Source organism: Typopeltis vanoorti, chromosome 8 (genome assembly GCF_054136105.1).
Source record: "Typopeltis vanoorti isolate ZY-2024b chromosome 8, IOZ_Tvanoo_1.0, whole genome shotgun sequence".
NCBI lineage: Eukaryota > Metazoa > Arthropoda > Arachnida > Uropygi > Thelyphonidae > Typopeltis > Typopeltis vanoorti.
Window position 1 is genome coordinate 117,298,487 of NC_143556.1, and position 19,216 is coordinate 117,317,702.

The window sequence follows — 19,216 nt, forward strand, 5'->3', positions numbered from 1 at the left end:
ACAACCTCTCATTATCATGTTGTTTCACACTATCAGGAAAAATAACCTAACCTAAGGACAAGCTTCCTCTACTCAGCTTTTCAGGTTGCTACTAGATTCCTTGCTGTTGTGGCTTGTCTTATTTCAGTTATGCAGGTAGGTTTGCTACTCTCCCATAAAGAACATGAATCTTATATCTAGCATCGTGAACTTGAGCAGTCAGGCTTGGCTGAAAACATGTCATCTCTACTAAGCACAGAGTTTTGTAGAAGAAAATGAAACTCCTACATAAGAGTATATAAAGGAAGTTGTTAGAATTTTAACATCATCCAAATTTGAACAGATCTGATCGCCGATGGAATTTTTTTCTCTTGGCTATGCTACCAGTTATATATTTGGTTTAATCCTTTATCCAAGTGTAAGCAAACGAAGTTTGCTCCTGAAGTATTTTCAGGACTGGGGAAACTCGTGGTAAAGGTGATATAAAGTTCTGATCACTTGCCTTAGTATCTCATAATGCAAAGCACATCTCCTTGCGGACATGTATAATGTTATGCATTAAGGGAAGGGTTACTACCCAGACCGGTTTCGACCTTTATTGAGGTCTCGTCAGTGGAAGCCAGACCCAGAGGTAATGATACTAAGGTGGAAGTAATGCAGAAGTCATATCACCACATACCAGTTGCCAAAAGGTCTTATCACATTATTATTAAAATTCTCTGGATTAGAGATAGTTGAGGGAAGTTTTTCTCTTGGCTATGCTACCAATTATATATTTGGTTTAATTCTTTATCCAAGTGTAAGCAAACAAAGTTTGCTCCTGGAGTATTTTCAGGACTGGGGAAACTCGTGGTAAAGGTGATATAAGTTCTGATCACTTGCCTTGGTATCCCATAATGCAAAGCACATCTCCTTGCAGACATGTGTAATGTAATGCATTAAGGGAAGGGTTACTACCCAGACCGGTTTCGACCTTTATCGAGGTCTCGTCAGTGGGAGCCAGACCCAGAGGTAGTGATACTAAGGTGAAAGTAATGCAGAAGTCATATCACCATATACCAGTTGCCAAAAGGTGTCAACATCTTATAGCCAAATAAAAACTTCCATCAACTATCTCTAATCCAGAGAATTTTAATAATCAGGTGTTGACACCTTTTAGCAACTGGTATATGGTGATATGACTTCTGGATTACTTCCACTTTAGTATCACTGCCTCTGGCTCCCAATGATGACACCTCATTAAAGGTCGAAACTGGTCTGGATAGTGACCCTCCTTAATGCATAGCATTATACATGTCTGCAAGGAGATGTGCTTTGCATTATGGGATACTAAGGCAAGTGATCAGAACTTATACCACCTTTACCACGAGTTGCCTCAGTCCTGAAAATACTTAAGGTGCAAACTTCGTTTGCTTACACTTGGATAAAGGATTAAACCAAATATATAATTAATTGGTAGATCTGATGGCCTTCAGTTAATCCCCACTCTCCTCAGTGAGAAATATTATTGTGTCACTCCTCTAATAATTCCTAATTTTTCATATATATTATATATGAGGGTTGTTCAATAAGTCCCTGCAAAAATGAAGAAAACAATTTTTTGGGGACAAACATTTTTTATTTTTCGACATTGCAAGGCAGTATCAGTTCGCCAGAAACTCCTTTGAGGTCTATACACTTAGTCCAACGATGCTCGAGTTTTTTTGATCCCATCCATATAGTATGATTGGTCCAACCTTTTCAAAATAGGCAGTTGTTTCGGCAGTCACCTCATTGTTTGGTGAAAATCTCTTTCCTGCCAGCCATTTTTTCATGTTTGGAAACAGATAGTAGTCCGAGGGAGCTAAATCTGGGGAGTAGGGGGGGGGGGGTGCGAAAGGACTTCGTTGTGTAAATCAAACAATTTTCAACAGTTCACATGTTGATGCTTTGATCCAGTGTGAGCAGACGCGGCACCCATCTTGCAGATAGTTTTCTCATATGTAAATGTTCATGTAAAATATTATGTATGTGGTCATTTGAGATGCCCACAGCCTTAGCAATTTCACGCACCTTCACTCTTCTATCATCCATCACCATATCATGGATTTTTTCAATAATTTCTGGAGTAGTGACCTCAGCAGGGCATCCAGAATGTTCAGCGTCACTTGTGCTCATGTGGCCACTTCGAAAGTTACTGAACCACTTATAAACTATTCTACTATCCAAACAGGCAGGACAGCCTGTTTGGACAGTAGACAGAATTTCGGAACACAAGGACTACATCCGTTTTCACAAGTACAGCCACTCGGGTCTTGCAGACCATGCTCTGGATACACTCCACAGAATACAGTGGAAGAAAGCTACAATAATACACTGTAGCAAGTTTAATTTCGAAAGACTATTCATGGAATCAGCCTCATCCCTAAGAAACTCTCCAAACCTCAACAAATTTGGTTGCATGAGACTGCCCCAAATTTGGGAAGCTTACATCAGCAGACCTTCAGCCCAATGGCCAAGAACATCTACATAACCTGCTAGGGGGGGGCACCATCAGATCTTTTAGGAGAACAATAGCTTCTTCACTTCATTCTCAGTTACTGTGTTGTAGTGCCTACGTGCACGTGCCTTTTTTGTAAGTTCCTTTTGAAGATGGTAACATGACGTTGCCGAAATATCTCGGAAATATTTATTAAAGTGTGATTTAATTTATATTCTTATATACGTTGTCGTTGTCCATTCCTTAAGTGATTTAGTAATGCATAAGCAACGTATAATTGTCTTTGAGACATTGTCTATGAGAAAACCATTCTAATCGAAGGTGCAGACTCACCATGTTTATCAAGTTTAACTTTGGTTTCCTGAGCCGTTTTGCCTTTCAAAAAGTGATGTTTAATCACTACATGAAATTCTTTCTCATCCATTTTTCACAAATCACGATACTTGATCGATTCAAATGAACGCCAAACAGAGTAATAAATCTATCTGACTGAAACTTAGTGTGTGATCCTCCAACAGTTGCCAGCAACTAAAAATAACCTTGATACATACTGGTGGCGCCATCTCTTAGACTTTGCATGGACTTATCGAACAGCCCTCATATTTATACATATTTTTTTAATTAGGAATTTTATTGATTATTTGTTGCCTTAGGCTGTGATGGCACTTCTTAAAATTCTGTTACTTGATTTCAGTTGTCTTCTATTACTCAGTTGTTCTGAAGGTGCCTTCAGTACTAAGGTGAAAATTTTACATCTATTAAATATATATCCACATAAGTCTTCCATCTCTCAATTTTTATAACTACATGTATGCCTAGCTACATCCATATTCTTGGATCCTGTACTCTTTCAGGTAATCCCCTCTTTTTTGACTATCAATAAAACTTTGTAACCCACAAATCTTTGCTCTCTCCTCATAAGCAAGTACTCCTTGGGTTAGTCATTTTGTCACCCACCTCTGAATGCTTTCCACCACTTCCACAGAACACTTGAATGACTGAATCTGTGCACAATATCTGCATATTGTGCACAGATTCATCTCCTTGTCCACCATTACTCCCAAATCCCTAGCGTCCTCAGTTTTATGCAGTACATTCCCATCAGTATAATAGACTACTTGTAATCACTACAGCCCAGAGTGTATAGCTTTACATTTTTTCACATTAAATTAACAATCTGTTACTCCTTTAACCACATCCTAAACACCTCCAGTTTATCTACCTCTATTCTCTTATTGTTTATGTATCATCAATCACATGATTATCTCTACCATAATAACCATTATCATGGTAGAGATAATTTCATAATTACCAGCTTTGTACTTCCACATATACTCCTTCTTAATGAAAAATTCTACATACTTAAATGCCTCCCATATTCAAGACTGCATGATTGCTCCTACCACAGTTATACTAATGCTCAAGTAGATACACTACTCAGATCCTGAGTCCTTTCTGTCACATGCTATTTTAAATAATTATTTTTCAGTGTTTGCATAAATTCTATTTCTTTCCCTTGATGTACTGTTTCCTCCTTCCAGTTTGTATCCTCATAATTGAAGTTCCCCATAATGGTTGTTCATGCTGTGTTCATTAAGCTTATTTGTCATTGCAACATCTCCTTTTGCTTCCTGTGGCCTATAGCAACAACCAGTTATATATTTTGTCCTGTTGGCCCTCTTATTTCACACACAATAGCTTCAAATGCACTGCTTCCTCAAATCTGCAGAACTGCTCTTGCTAGTTATACAGTTATTCTGTTATCAACAGGAGTACATCCTGTTCTTAAGGTGGAGATTGTAAGAAATGGTTTTCTTCAGTGTGGTAGTTTTGTAATGGTTCGCTTTATAATCTTCAGTGTGATTGGTCAGAGGACATAGTAAGTTAAGCAGCATGAATTTTAAGTTCATCAAAAATAAAATTAATGAAAGTTGGTCATAAAATTCATTCAAGAAATTAATCCATTGACACTTTTTTGTTTCTTTTTTTTTTTTAATGTGACCAAGTTAACTATAGTTGACTTAGTCACATTAACCAAGTTAACTATGGTTAATGTGACCTAGTTAACTTGAATTCATTTATTCTGAAACTGACAGTGAAAGAAAACTGAATTTTGTAAATATAAAAGATGACCAAAGAGTTCTTATTAAATTGAACTAAAGTATGTAAGCACTTATTAATGGTAGGTACACTGTATTAAAAAAAAAAAAAAATTCTGATAAGAATATTTGACTGTTGGAGTGCTGCTTTCTGGAGACATGAGTGGTTAAAAAAAAAATTAAGTAATATAATTTTAAACAAACTTCTTATGCCATTGACAGACAGTCCATCCACATACAATAAAAATAAGCTCTGGTATTGTTATTTACCAACATTTTTGTTTTTTAGATAAAATCTGGTGCTATAGAAGTTTTGGAGAAGTATCCTATTGATATTCGTATCCGTACAATCCCCTTAGGACCTTGCAAGAAAAGACGTAACAATAAAGCTCATTGTGCTTCATCTGCAAAAAAAAGGAATAACTGGTATGCTAGTCTGAGAAAAAGGACTCCTAAAAGGAAAATGAATCACTTATATTCTTCATCATTAGCAGCAACATTTCATAAAAGTAAACTGCCTTTAAATTGTGATAAAAAATGTGATAGGAATATTGTGGGAAACTATGGCTTTACAAGTCAAAAAGCCAATTTCATTTCTAAACACACTGCCAATATTTCATCTAGTAATTTTAACAAGAATTCTACTGCCATTGATGGTTCTATGGAGGCACAGTTTATAACAACAAAAGTTAAATCAGAAATACATAAGGAGGTGAAAAATTTGTATGAATCATGTAGTCCTGATGGTATGTTTTCAGAACCAAATTCAAATGTTTCGGTTCCAAACATTCATAATTCTGGTATGAAATGTAATCAAGAAAAGGATCTCTGCACAAATAACATTTGCAAACCCAAAAATAAAAAATGTGTTTTTAGTAACTCCTCTGTAAATAAACCAATCAAACATTTAGGAAAAAATATAATAGATGTTCCAATGTCTGATTGCATTCAAGGTGCATATTCATGCAAAAATTCTGTTCAGGCACAAGAAATGGGTCAGCTTGTTGTAAATAATAATTGTGATTCATACTTCTTTTCAGATGAACCATTAAAAGATAACAAAAAAAATGTTTTACCTTATTCAGAGAATATTTCATTAAAAAGTTTGCATAGTAATAATAATTCATTATCATCTGAATCTTATTTCAACATTAGTGAAATTCCTAGAAATTCGAGTATATTTCCAGTTGCAACATCAACTTCTTCATTAAGCCATAATAACAATACTAGTATAAATTATCCTCATTTTGAGACACATCTAACTGCACCATCGCTGCCATCATTTTCACAGCCACAGGCACAAAGTTCTGATAGTAAAATTTCTTTATTCCCTAATTCACTTTTTTTATCAGAAGGTAAATGTATATCTCCTGTTTTAAATGCTCCATCTTCTGAATCTTTTAAAGATATAAAAATAAATCAACAGCATTATTCTACTAACAGAAGCTCACTTTATTCTCACTATTTTCATGGTCAAAAAATTACTGGATGTAGTTTGCCATATGCCACTGTAGACCAACCTTTTAGCAATACAGATTCAAAAATTTTAGGGAAAATAGATGTGTCACAGTATAATAAATTGCATTGTTCTTTAGCAGAACAGAAATTATGTGAAATGTCAAAGAATCAACATGTTACATCACCATCAAGTCTTCCGAGTACGAATTATAACAGTTTTAGAAATGAAAACAGTTGTAATGAATTTACCAATAAAATTACATTTGGCACTGATGCCCTTAAAAAGGTGCCTTCTTGGATTCCGTCTTCTTCTTCAGCTCATAATCATACGTACACAGATAAATTTTTGATTCCAGTCTGTTTGGATGCTAAAGACACTGTGAATATCAGTACTGTTCATTCCAAATATAAAATATCTTCTCAAGCTCCTGACACATTAAATTTGGCATCAAATAATCAGCCTGTTTTAGAAAAGCAGTTTTTACTGCCATCTAATAGAGAATCTGTCATTCAGAATTCACAACATTCAAAAATATATAATACGGGATCATGCCATACATTGCATTCGGAATTGGTAACATGTAAAAAAAAATTACCTGAATTTGTTAAAGACAAAGGAAAAGCGCCATTACCTTTCAGCCATCCATCATCTACAAATTTCTCTCAACTGGACATGCAGAATATTAATAATTTCGATGCCATATCACAGCACAGCATCAAAACTCATGTTAATAATTCGGAAAATTCAGATTTGAATAACAGGAATTTAGCCACAAACTCTATGTTACCTCCAAATTATAAAACAGGTGAAGCTCAAGAATATCAAGATTATCCACTCATTCCACTAATAGAAAAATCAGTTTCTACTGCCAACTTTTCTTCCACACTGCTAGATAAACCTGCTTCCAATCCTTTACCTCCAAAATCGCTTCATGTTGATCATTATAAGATTGATATGAATGTGCCTATTAATCATGCACCATCAAATGAGTATCAGTTTTTGACATGTTCTGCATCATCAATCAGTGATTTTTACTCTACTCAGAATACAAGCATTTTGACCACGGTTTCAAAATCTCCTACCTCTCTCCAGTGTCCGTCCAGTCATAATCTGGTTTCTGCCAGCTGTCCCAAGAATTATTCAATAACATCAGCATATTTAAATGACAGTTATGAACATCCTCTACCTTATCAACCATCTGTGTTTAAAAATAAGAATTATTCCTATATAAATAGGTTACCACATCAGCAAAATACAGAATCAATCTTTCAAGTAAATCTGTCATCATCATCATCATCAGATGCTGTGCATCCTTCATATGCTCATTCAGTTGTACTTTCTCAAGAATGCCACCATAAACATAACACTAGCTCTAGCAACTTCATTCCAGAATGTGTATCAGCATCAGTGTCAGGTCAGACTGATCATCTAAATAATGCATATTATCAAGGATCTGTTTGTCAAAAGATAAGTGATACAAGAGATTATATGAATGGCTGCTTGAGTTCTCATAATGACTACAGTAAAAGTCATTCTAACAAAATGCCATTCTTACTTCCATCTTTTCAAAATACTTTTAATTCTTTATATGTTTCTCAAGAATCGACTTCAGGTCATATAATAAACCAACATGCATCACAGACACCAGTAAAGCACGATTCTTCTACTAATATTTGTTCGTTTAAGGAAATTAGAAGTCAAGCAGGTATTGTCAGTGCCCCCTCAAGTAAATATATTAATAGTAATCTCCCTAAAATTCCAGTTAATTCAATGCACATTTATGTGCAAGGTAAAAAAAGCAGCTCTTCTCCATTACATTCAGAGTCAAATGAATTTACTGCTATTACCAAGGAAAATATAAAAACCCAGAAAGAGAAAGCCAGTCATTTGCATAGTTTTTTAAACATAAAAGATTCAGGTAATCTTCCACATGATGAAGACTCCAAGACATTTCCTTTTGCATCATATCACTTGGATAATACAGTGGTGACACATAAAGTAACTCCTGAAAATGACATTGAGCATAAAACGTGTCCTTCACATACTGAAGAAGCAAATATATATGAAGTTCACTCAGATAGTGAAAGTAATTTCCAGGATGGAGAAATAGGTGGAGTGGCTATTGCTTTGACTCATGGCTCAGTGCTTTTTGAGTGTGCTAAACACGAACTCCATGCAACAACAGCTTTAAAGAATCCTAATCGTAAAAGTCCAACTCGTATTAGTTTGGTGTTTTATCAACATAAAAACTTAAATTATAAAAATCATGGTGAAGCAGAGTGGGAGAAAAAAGTAGAAGCAAAACGATTAGAAGAAGAACTGACTGAGGATGGAAAACTTGGATTATCTCCTTGTAAGAAACGTAAGGTAGAAAATGATATTAATCAAAAATCTGATAATGACAGCCTTGAAACAGATGTTATACCTATCAGACAAGTCAATACTGGAACAACTTTGAGTTGGGTTACTGTTTTTTCTCTTGCACCCGTGAATCTTAGTGGTCCTTCTAAAAATTGTCTGTAAATATAAAATGTGCAGTAGTTCATGATTACTGTTTTTTATTCCATGAGAATTTATACTTTTCATGAAAACTATAAAGAAGGCTTCTTATTTTTAAAAACACATCTGATTAAAGGAATTGTGGAGGAATGAATCCTTTGCTACTTTAAAGTATATCAAAGTAATGTTTTTACTTAATGATTTTAAAAAAGTGCTATCATTTTATTGCAAGCGTTACTACATTTACTAAAGGAGTAATGTGCATAGGATTATGTATGAATGAAGGAAAATCTGAAATTGGTATCACTATTAAAATATGTAGTCTTAGTTTGTTCCCTAATTTGATATATTTAAACGCTATTATTAATGTGCAGTATATTAGTCGTTTTCATTTTATGTTTAGTTTTTAAAGGATACATTTCAAGCAAGAGATGTTCTTGAGATATTAACCATGCAGAATTCTTTATTTTTCAAAACACATCTGACTAGAGGAATTGTGGAGAAGGCCTTTATTACTTTCAAGCGTATCAAAGGAATTTTTTTTTTTTTTTTTACTTTAATGATTGAAAAATAAAGTCCTCATCATTTCCTGGACTGTGCTTGGAAGATGTACTGGGTATGCAAATCTCTAATGCATCTTCTTGTTTAGAAGTGCTATCATTTTATTGCAAGAGGTACTACATTTATTGAGAAGTAATTTGTATAGGATTGTGTATGAACAAAGGAAAATCTGAAATTGGTATTACTATTAAATAAATAGATGTAGTGCTGGATTGTTTGCTAATTTGATATATTTAAAGGCTATTGTCATTGTAGATATATTAAATTTCAAGTCAATTTTGTTTTATGTTAAAGGTTTGGAAAGGTTACATTTCAAGCAAGAAATGTTCTTCAGATTTTTTATTATAAATATAAAAACAGTGTTAAGGTTTGTAAGCATGAACCAATTTTATATCTCAGGGTCTTTTTATATATCATACTTTTACTTTTAGAAATGTTTTTTAATCTTTAGCATTTTTACAAAGTAGATATGAATATTTTTCCAGAGTGGTATGGTAGCTGTTAATGTAGAGTCTGTTATATTGTTTAAATGTATGTGGCATTATGCAACTCACAAATCAAGAACACTAAAATTAAGGTTTCACTATAGTTTGAATAAATCATAAAGTCATCATCATTAAATTGAACAAATACATTTAGTTGCTGATTGAATGTTATTTGGTGGTTAGAAATCATATAACTCCTTGCAGAGATCTTACAAACATTTGCCAAGAAAATGTTTCTGTTAGAGGTTATTTTTATTAGTATACTAAAATTAAATTTTAACAGATTTTTTTTCATTAAATAAACTGAATTCTCAAATCTCTTCTGAAATATTCTTGAATCAAAAATATTTATGAAATTGATTTTGGTTATATTGGCACCAAATATTTCCACATGATCTTTCCAGTGACATGCCTTTTTCCTTATGGTAGTTTATTTTGTGTGTGTGTGTGGTTAATTGTGCATGTACATGAATGATTCCATGCTAATAATGGATAATAAATCAGTTCAGCTCTTTTTTGGGGGATGCTACTGAGCTTTCTGGAATGAAACTGCATTGTAAACTTAGTTCAATAATTAATAATTACAGCAAATCCATTGTTTCACTGTTTAAACTGGCATTACTAATTCAAAATCTAGAATTCACAGTAAAAATGCTATATCAAAGTGCTGATTGAATGATTGCAACTTACTGCTAGACAGATACAGGATTGCTATTTTTTGTTTAGCAGCAGGCACCTTCTCAGTTTGATCATTATAAACTTTGCATTTGAATCTTCATTGTTTTGTAACACTCGACACCGCAAGGTAAAAGAGGGAAAGGAAGATGAGATTGTTTTGTAACTTCAGTATTTCACAAATAATGCCAGGATAATGCTAATAAGCTGTTGTCATTAAATGGCAGTTAATTGTTAAATTAACTTTACAACCATCCTGTTTACATCCTAAAGCCACAACAATGATTGATGCAAAATTGAATCTGCCTACATTGCTAACCAACCCATGGTAAACTTTTAGAGACCTTTAACATATGTTAAATTCTCTTTAATAGCACTATTGCACCATAAGCTTTGCAAAACTCTCATGTGGAATACATATGAAAATATATACTTTCTCACACACACATAAAACCAAAACCTTGTCATCATCAACTCAAATACCCTGGTGTATATAAAATATTGTGCGATTGTGATATTCCTTATTTTGGGCAGACAGACAAATCTGTCGAATTGCGTATGGAAGAACACATGAGGGACATTACTTACAAGAGACAGTGAGCCAGTGCATTATCAAATCATATCCTTTTCTCGGCTAATCCTAATGATGAAAACCAAAGTCACAAAGTCTGCTGAGAAAAATCTACTAACATCTTCCATTGCAATGATGAACTAGAGAGAAAAATCGTGGAATCTAGAGAAATCATCTTCAGTCCTGTTCATCTAAATAATAACTTGAGCTATAACCTCCCAGATTCAGCTGTAATCATGTACTGGCGTTCATGTGATGCTGCAAGCATGCACTCTCCCAACAATGCAACAAACAAAAGAACAGCTTTAAATACAACTACAACGTTTTCATGCTAATTATGTATAGAGACTCTCTATGTTGTTCATAGTCTTTTAACCTTCAGTGTTTAGTGTTTTTTCTTTCTTTTATAATGTCATTTACTTAAATGACATTATAAAAGAAATTTTACTTTTTACTTAAATCTGGGTTCTAGTCATTCAATTCTTCATAAAAATATATATGTTGAAGGCAGCACCCAAAAATATAAAATACTGCAAAGCAATTTACATACCCATGCAGAATATCTTGAACTTTTCTGCCTTGGTTTGTAATCAATTTCCCACTTCTTTAAAAGAAGTAAGAAAAATAAGCTTTCTTTATTTCACTCTTTTAGAGAAGGAAAATTGAAACAAGAAAGGTATCTTAATGCAAGCTGGGTGAAAGATTTAAACATTAGACTTAATAAATATGTCATTTGTTTTGTTATTTGTTTTCTGATGGGCTGTCGTTATTTATCTGAACAGAAATTTGATTTTGTAAATTCAGTAATGTGGATATTTTAAGTTAGTTTTTTTGTATGATATGCAAGTCTTGCACTCATGGCAGCTAATTTCTTTTAGTATTGAATTATACCACTTTTAATTTATAATGGTTTTATTATTTCTGTGGTATAAGTATCAATGCTTATTTGCAAATTATACAACCTGCCTGCTTTGCATTTGATTAATTTCCATGTTCCCACTTTAAGATAAAGAAGAATTTTAAAGTAATTTTATATATATATATATATATATATATATATATATACGTACATAATCTAAGCCATATAGGAAACATCACTAGACCTGTAGCATATCAGTGTTGTATATGAGCAAGAAAAAAGGATTTGATGCTTGCTGTGCACACACGCACACACAAAAATCTAATCATGCTATGTACCTTCAACAGGCTATTATAATAGTATCATATGACTATGTTTACATTATTACTAGCTTCCTGTCAGTATCTTCCATCTGAATTAATCTGTTATTTGTCAAATCCTCAATGCCTTTTTCATTTGGATCTTTTCCTGGCATTGCACACCAGCTTTACTAACCTTTCATTCGAAGTGTCCAGACTATCTTAGGTTGACTCTGCTCACACATTATATATTTCCAAATTTAATTTATATCTTCACTAATTTTGAAAACGATGATTCTTGGAAAGTGATAGCTGAATCATTGGCTTATGTAAATTTTACAGAACCTGTGTTAGCAATATCAGTGTTCACCTACAGTTTACTTTTACTATATAACAAATTTATAGGAACCAAAGTGGATAGTTTGGTAGTGTAATGAATTTCCTTTAAATGATATTATATCTGTGGGCTTTGCTTTGGGTGGAACCATCTACCCTTGCTTGGTGGAGATGGGAATTACGTGACCAAAGCAGATGACATAGTTGAGCTATTTAATAATCACTTTATTAGAGTGTTCCACCCTGGTACTACAGGCTTTATTCCTAAAAGGTAATGACTGGCATAGTGTTAGAAGTGAATATAGAGGATGTATTCTGAATACTGAGTATGCTAAACATCAACAAGGCAGGGAGACTAGATGGAATTTCACCACATGTTTTAAGGGAATGTGTGCTATGGAACTGACTGTGCCATTAAACACATCTTCAAAATTATGGAAACAACTACCGTGTTAGAGTAAAACTTCAGTTTAATAGACTGCTGGTGGGAGGGGGGAACCTTAATACATCAAAGCTAGAGTCCTTTTATTATGTTATTATCTGTTAGGTTACTAAATTAAATTAAGTAAAAAAAAAATTACTTATATAATTATACATATAAATTAGAAACAAACATTAGAAAATAATAACAGGACTCTAGCTTTGATGTAGGTTTTTTTTTTTTTTCACCAGAGATCAGACCAGTAGTTTTAACAGTTGACTAAATCAATGTAACTTCAGGATACCATGTAGATTGTAGTGCAGCTTGTTTCTTTGTATATATATATGTATAATCCAGACAATGACCGTAATGTGAAGGTTGAAACATCGAATGATTATTTTGGTTTATATTAAACTGAAGTTTTACTCTAACATGATAGTTGTTTCCATTATTTTGAAGATGTATTCTGATCACCATGTAAGCATGAAGGAAAGGACTGTGCCATTAACTTGGCTGTTTAATGAATGTCTTGCAATGGGGCAGGTTCCTTCCTAGAGAGTGGAATGACAGTAAGATGTACCATTGCATAAGGGTGGTAGTAGAATGGAGGTATCAAACTATAGTCCTGCTTGTATTTCTTCTGTAGTTGTTAAGAATTTGGAAAAATTGGTAAGACCTCATAAGGTGGTGTATGGAGGAGCCGAGTCCAGAATGAGGCAGGTGACCAGTGGTGTACCTCAGGGCTCTGTGCTTGGGCCAATGTTGTTTAATTTGTATATAAATGATATAGGAAACGGCTTAAAGGGAGATATTCAGTTGTTTGCTGATGATGCAAAGTTGTGTAGTGCAATAAAAAATCAAGCTGATGTTGAAAGTTTGCAGGAGGATTTAAATAAGCTGGTAAAATGGGCAAAAGAAAATGGATGTCAGTTCAATGTGGAAAAGTGTAAAGTCATGCATTTTGGGATTAAAAGATTACCAGCTGTGTACTACATCGATGGAAAGGTACTCCAAGAGATTGATGAGGCTAGGGACTTAGGGGTATTGGTAGATAGGGAGATGAAGTTCAGAGGACACATTGCTAAGGTGTCCAAGATTGCACATAGGATTACTTGGTTGTTGAGGAACACACTGACATCTAGAGATAAAGAGGTTATTATTCCCCTTTATAAAGCATTGATACTTCCACATTTGGATTACTGTGCTCAGGTCTGGTCACCTGGATTCCTTGGAGATCAGGAGGCTGTGGAGAGGGTTCAGAGAAGAGTGACCAAGTTGGTGAGTGATATAAAAAATACTCCCTACATTGATAGATTGAGAGCTTGTGGATTGCAGAGATTGGTTGATAGGCGAAGAAGAGGGGATATGATAGAAACATTCAAATTACTAAAAGGTTTTTATAGGATTGATGCAGGGGAAATGTTTCAGCTGTGTGATAGTGATGGAAGAACAAGAGGTCATCTCTGGAAATTAAAGAAGAGTGTGGTTAACAAAGGTGTCAGAACAAGGTTTTTTGCCTGGAGGGTGGTGAATGAGTGGAATTCATTGCCTGACTTAGTTGTGAGCTCTTCGTCTGTAAATGAATTCAAGAAGAGATATGACAGATATTGTTTTGCTAGTTTGGGTCTCCCGCGATGAGTCTACTGACTCCATGGAGATACCCGTAATAATAATAATAATATGCAGAATTGGGCAGATGCGGGTAATATATATGCAGGCCACCATGGATTTGTTAAAGGGTGCTCTTTTTTTTAGTATTCTGGCTACCTTTTACAATAAACTAATGAGTGGTGGATGATGGCAAGGCATTTGGCAGGGTTCCATGTGACAAGTTGATTTTTAATTTGCATCATATGGGTTTAGATATCAGGTTAGTGGATTAGATTGGTGATTGGTTCCTATGATGGATATCAGGGAATGATATCTATATGGGTATCATTGTCATCAAATTTTTGCCATGTACCCTCAAGAGGTGTACAGGATATGATAGTACTACATGAAAAATTTACATCATTACTAACTTCCTATCTACAATTTTCTTCCAAATCATCCTGTTACTTGTCAAGACTCCAACATTATCAGATCTTATATTTCTATCATCTAACGCACTTTGTACCATATCAATCCACCTATATCTTGGTATTCCTCTGGGTCGTTTTCCTGCCAACCTGGCAGAGAACACTTGTTTTGCTAATCTTTCCTCGCCCATTCTTTTAAGTGCCCATACCACCTGAGATTTGCTCTGCTAATGCATTCCTGGATGCTAACAATATCAAGTTCTTTCCTAATATCCTCATTTTTAATATGATATTGCCATTGATGCCATCTGTTCACGCCTTTGTTATGTCGTGACAATTCTTTATTTTATACTTTGTGTTCTCCTACTTATATCACTTATCTTAAATTATCACTGTGTAGTGTTATCACTTTAACTATATATTTCTATGGTCTATACACGGTCAAATATCAGAACATTGTATTCTCTCATCTACAATAAAATCTATCCACACAATTGACTGTTTCTTAGAAGGATTAAATATACAGGTATCCCTAGCTTAACACTGATTTGATTATCGCGGCAATACCTTGATATATGCGGCAAGAGTTTTGGTTAACGTGCCTTTAAATTTACCACACAAAATCATGCTCGCGCCACGAGGCTGCTAGCCTCGTGCTGCGAGCATGGAAGATTGGTTTAAGTCTTATTTTTGCCAGGCAATTGAAACTTATTGCAAGAGAAATAACTTAGCTTTCAAAGCTCTTTTGCTTTTAGAAAATGCACCTGGTCATCCAAATTCTCTTAATGATCTGTGTGAGAATGTGAAAGTTTTATTTTTCCCACCAAATACGACATCATTGCTACAACCCATGGACATGGGCATCATTGCAACTTTCAAAGTTGCAATGATGCCCATCTCCATGGGTTGTCTTTTTTCTTAAAAAGATATTCTCAAAGGCAGTAGAAACAACAACGGGAGAAAATGCGATTATGCTCCATGAATTTTGGAAAAAAATTTAACATTAAACACGCAATTGAGAACATTTGTGACTCGTGGGAGCAAGTGTCTTCTAGTTGCATGAAAGCTGTTTGGAAAAACCTTCTACCAGAATGTGCTCATGACTTAGGTTGTTTTCAAAATCCTGTGAACAACGTGGTCAAAGAAATCGTTGCAATTGGTGAAGACCTCTGTTTTGATGGTGTTGATGCAGAAGATGTTAAAGAATTATTGGATTCAAATTCAAAAGATTTCAGTGACAATGATCTTCTTGAAATTGAACAATGTACATATGAAGACAACGAACAAATAGAATGTGAAGATGAGGTTCCAAAGGAAATAACAGTCAAAGAACTGGATGGAATATTTCGCAGTTTAGAATCACTTAAGTAGCAAGTAATGGATATGGATCCAGATGTTAATCGAGGAATGCTTGTTAGCCGAGGTCTAGAGAGTCATTTTGCTTGTTATCGTAGAATTTATGCCAATAAGAAAAAAAACTAAAACTGTTCAAACGACTCTCTTTATAACTTCTTTTGATTAAAAAAAATTGCAGTAACTAATGTAGGTATAAGTATTTATTAAACATTTACTTTGCATTCATTTTTTATTTTTCCTAAAAGAGTACCATATAAAACGAACTATTAGTACAGTAATCGATCAGGGACGAATTGTGCTCTTTACCATTGATTATTAGATTTGATTTACGCGGTAACATCGAGGGATTAATTAACCGCGTTAATCGAGGGATACCTGTATTAAATAATTAGCAAAGGGTAGACTTCTGAATAGAATCCGATCCTCAGCAATAACGGTCTGAAGTCACCACCTAATCAGGTTCTGGCAATATTTATTTGATCAAGCTGTGCCAGCCAGATCCCTAGGTTAGAAATTCCTCTTAACCAAGCAGTAACCTTCAGAAAATATACTAAGCTAATCAATCTATTAATTACTCTTTATCTCAATTTTATCTATCTCTCTTAAAATACTTTAGTTTTCAGTCATGGTCTCTGTCATATAATTCTTTCCTGCTCAGATTCAGATATCAGCAAGCGGTGCATTGGATTCAATTCAAGGCACAAAACAGGTTAATATATTCAAGATACGTTTATTAAATTCCTAAGATTACACATTTACAAGAATATACTCAATTGGAATAGAGGTATCCTAAGTTATAAAGTTAAACATAACAACTGTAATTCACACAACATATCCAATCATAGATTAATTTCACAGCACTAAATTTTGTTAGCATCATCTAAATATCCTTACTAGTCTATACATACTCTCAAAACAATCACATCGGTAACGTTATAGATCATTATTCACAACAATTCAAACTGCAATTCATTCATATAAATACTTGAGAAATAGCCTTTAGATTTAAGACACTGCTATCTAATATTCACTATAGTCCTTCTTCCTACAAGTATAGAGTTCTAAAACATAACATCTCTTTCTTCTATATCACAATGTTCCTTTCTTTCTTAACAAAAGAATTATAAAAGATTTTACATTACCATATTTCTGGAAACTCATTCAGTCTGTCAATTTTACTTACTTCATCCCACGGAATGTTTAATTTTTTCCTAGACAATTGACTCACAGGCTAGATTTGGACTTCCTTGTTCTGCCTTTCCTACCCATTGTCTACTAGAAACAGAATGGCTTGGATCGACCCACGTGGACGTATATAGTGCCCAGTTCCTTCAAGCTTACTCGGGAGGCTGCCAATTCTCTCCTCGTCAGTTCCTTCTGTACGACATCGCGAACTGATGGCAGTGAAGAGCTACACGCTATCGATAAGATCCTGAACTCAAACTCTCTCTGACTCCACAAGAAAAATCCAAAGCAGACTCAAGACCTCAAGAAGCTAAAAAAAAAAAAAAAAAAAAAAAAAAAAAAAAAAAAAAAAAAAAAAAGGCCCTCTAAAAGGGGGACAAACCCTTTTTTACACTTCTACCTTTGGCGTCCTCTTCACTACCATACCTCTCCTCTCGGCACCCTCTTTTGCTCACATGTTGTATATTCTATTCGCATCTTCCTGGAAAACATCGAGCGCGTGCCGTTCCTCCACGTAAACAATTTGCCGTAGGCCACTCATTTCACCCGAAGTTTTCGTTAGTGGATTTTGAACTTCTGTTACTATGCCCCAACATATATCTTATAAAGAATACTTCTTCCATTATAATTTCTTACAAACAAATGACATCGTTTACCTTTAAGTAATATTACAATAATTGTACTAGCATATGATTCTGTAAACAATTAGTATCTTTACCTATCTACAAGCATTTTCGTTATTGTTTAGCTAAACTTTTTAAATCTTGAACAAAATATTTCTTTAAGGAAATCTTTTCATTCAAGGTCCAACACCTCTAATCTTTCTCAGGACTCTCATATCTGCGGTCTCTAGTCTTTGGTCAAGTGTTTTACTTCTGACCCAGCTCTCAGATCCATAAGTTAAAACTGGTTTGAACACTGTCTTGTATACAGTTAATTTAGTGTTCCGACTAATTTCTCTCTTATTCCATATGAATTTATTCACTTGACTTCCCACTATACCAGCTTTGTTGATTCTGTTGTCTATTTCCATATTTAATTTACCATCTTCACTAAAAAGCGTGCCTAAATAGCTGAAATGTTTTACCTGTTCCACAGGTTCTCCACTCACAACGCAGTTGACATTTTCATCGATTCTGCCTATTTTCATTGTCTTTATCTTTTTATTGCTGACCTTCATATCATATCTATTACAACAGTTATTCAATTTAGTCAGGGAATCTTGCAGACTAGTAGCAGATTTATTTAGAAGTATAACATCATCTGCATAAAGCAAAGAGCTGACATTAACATCTCCAACTTTGATATCATGTTTAATACCACTTTCCTTCATAATGTGATCCATATAGATAATGAATAACAGAGGGGATAATGTACATCCTTGTCTGACACCAGATTTAACATTAAACCATCTTCCTGTACTTCCTTCAATTCTAACTGCTGACTTTCAATTCAAATAAAGACTAAGTATTGCTTGATATAATGCCCCATTGACACCATATAGTTGTTGCGTATTGAATAGCTTCTCCCTTGGCACCTTGTCATATGCCATTTCCAGATCGACAAAACTTAAATACAGATCTTTGTTATATTCCCATGATTTTTCAACTATTTGTCATAAAGTGAAGATCTGATCCTGACAGCCTCTATTTGGCCTGAATCTAGCTTGTTCTTCGCCAAGCTTTTCTTCCACAATTCTTCTCAACCGTGTCTCAAGTATACTTGCATAAATCTTACCAGGAACACTTAGTAGGAAAATACCTCTGTAATTCTCACATTCGGTTTTATTTCACTTTTTATATATGGGTACTATGAGAGCGCTACTCCAATCGTCAATTCCATTAGAGCTACTCCGAGCTCTACTGGAATTCGTCCCTCTGTCCAGGACCTCTGAACTATGCAGTGCAGCCACTGTAAGACTTTTATACTACCATA

General features: G+C 34.4%; 1 protein-coding gene across 4 annotated transcripts in view; it reads left to right on the forward strand.

Moving 5' to 3' along the window:
* LOC150104303 (uncharacterized) overlaps positions 1 to 19,216 on the forward strand; it is a 397,984-nt gene that overhangs the window by 330,611 nt on the left and 48,157 nt on the right. For 3 of the 4 annotated variants that reach the window (XM_090396285.1, XM_090396287.1, XM_090396288.1), the window contains one exon: positions 4,847 to 4,983. The exons of the other annotated variant lie outside the window; for it this stretch is intronic. In XM_090396285.1, coding sequence (XP_090252411.1) covers positions 4,847 to 4,983 — 137 coding nt within the window. The remainder of the gene's footprint in view (positions 1 to 4,846; positions 4,984 to 19,216) is intronic. 4 annotated transcript variants of the gene reach the window in all.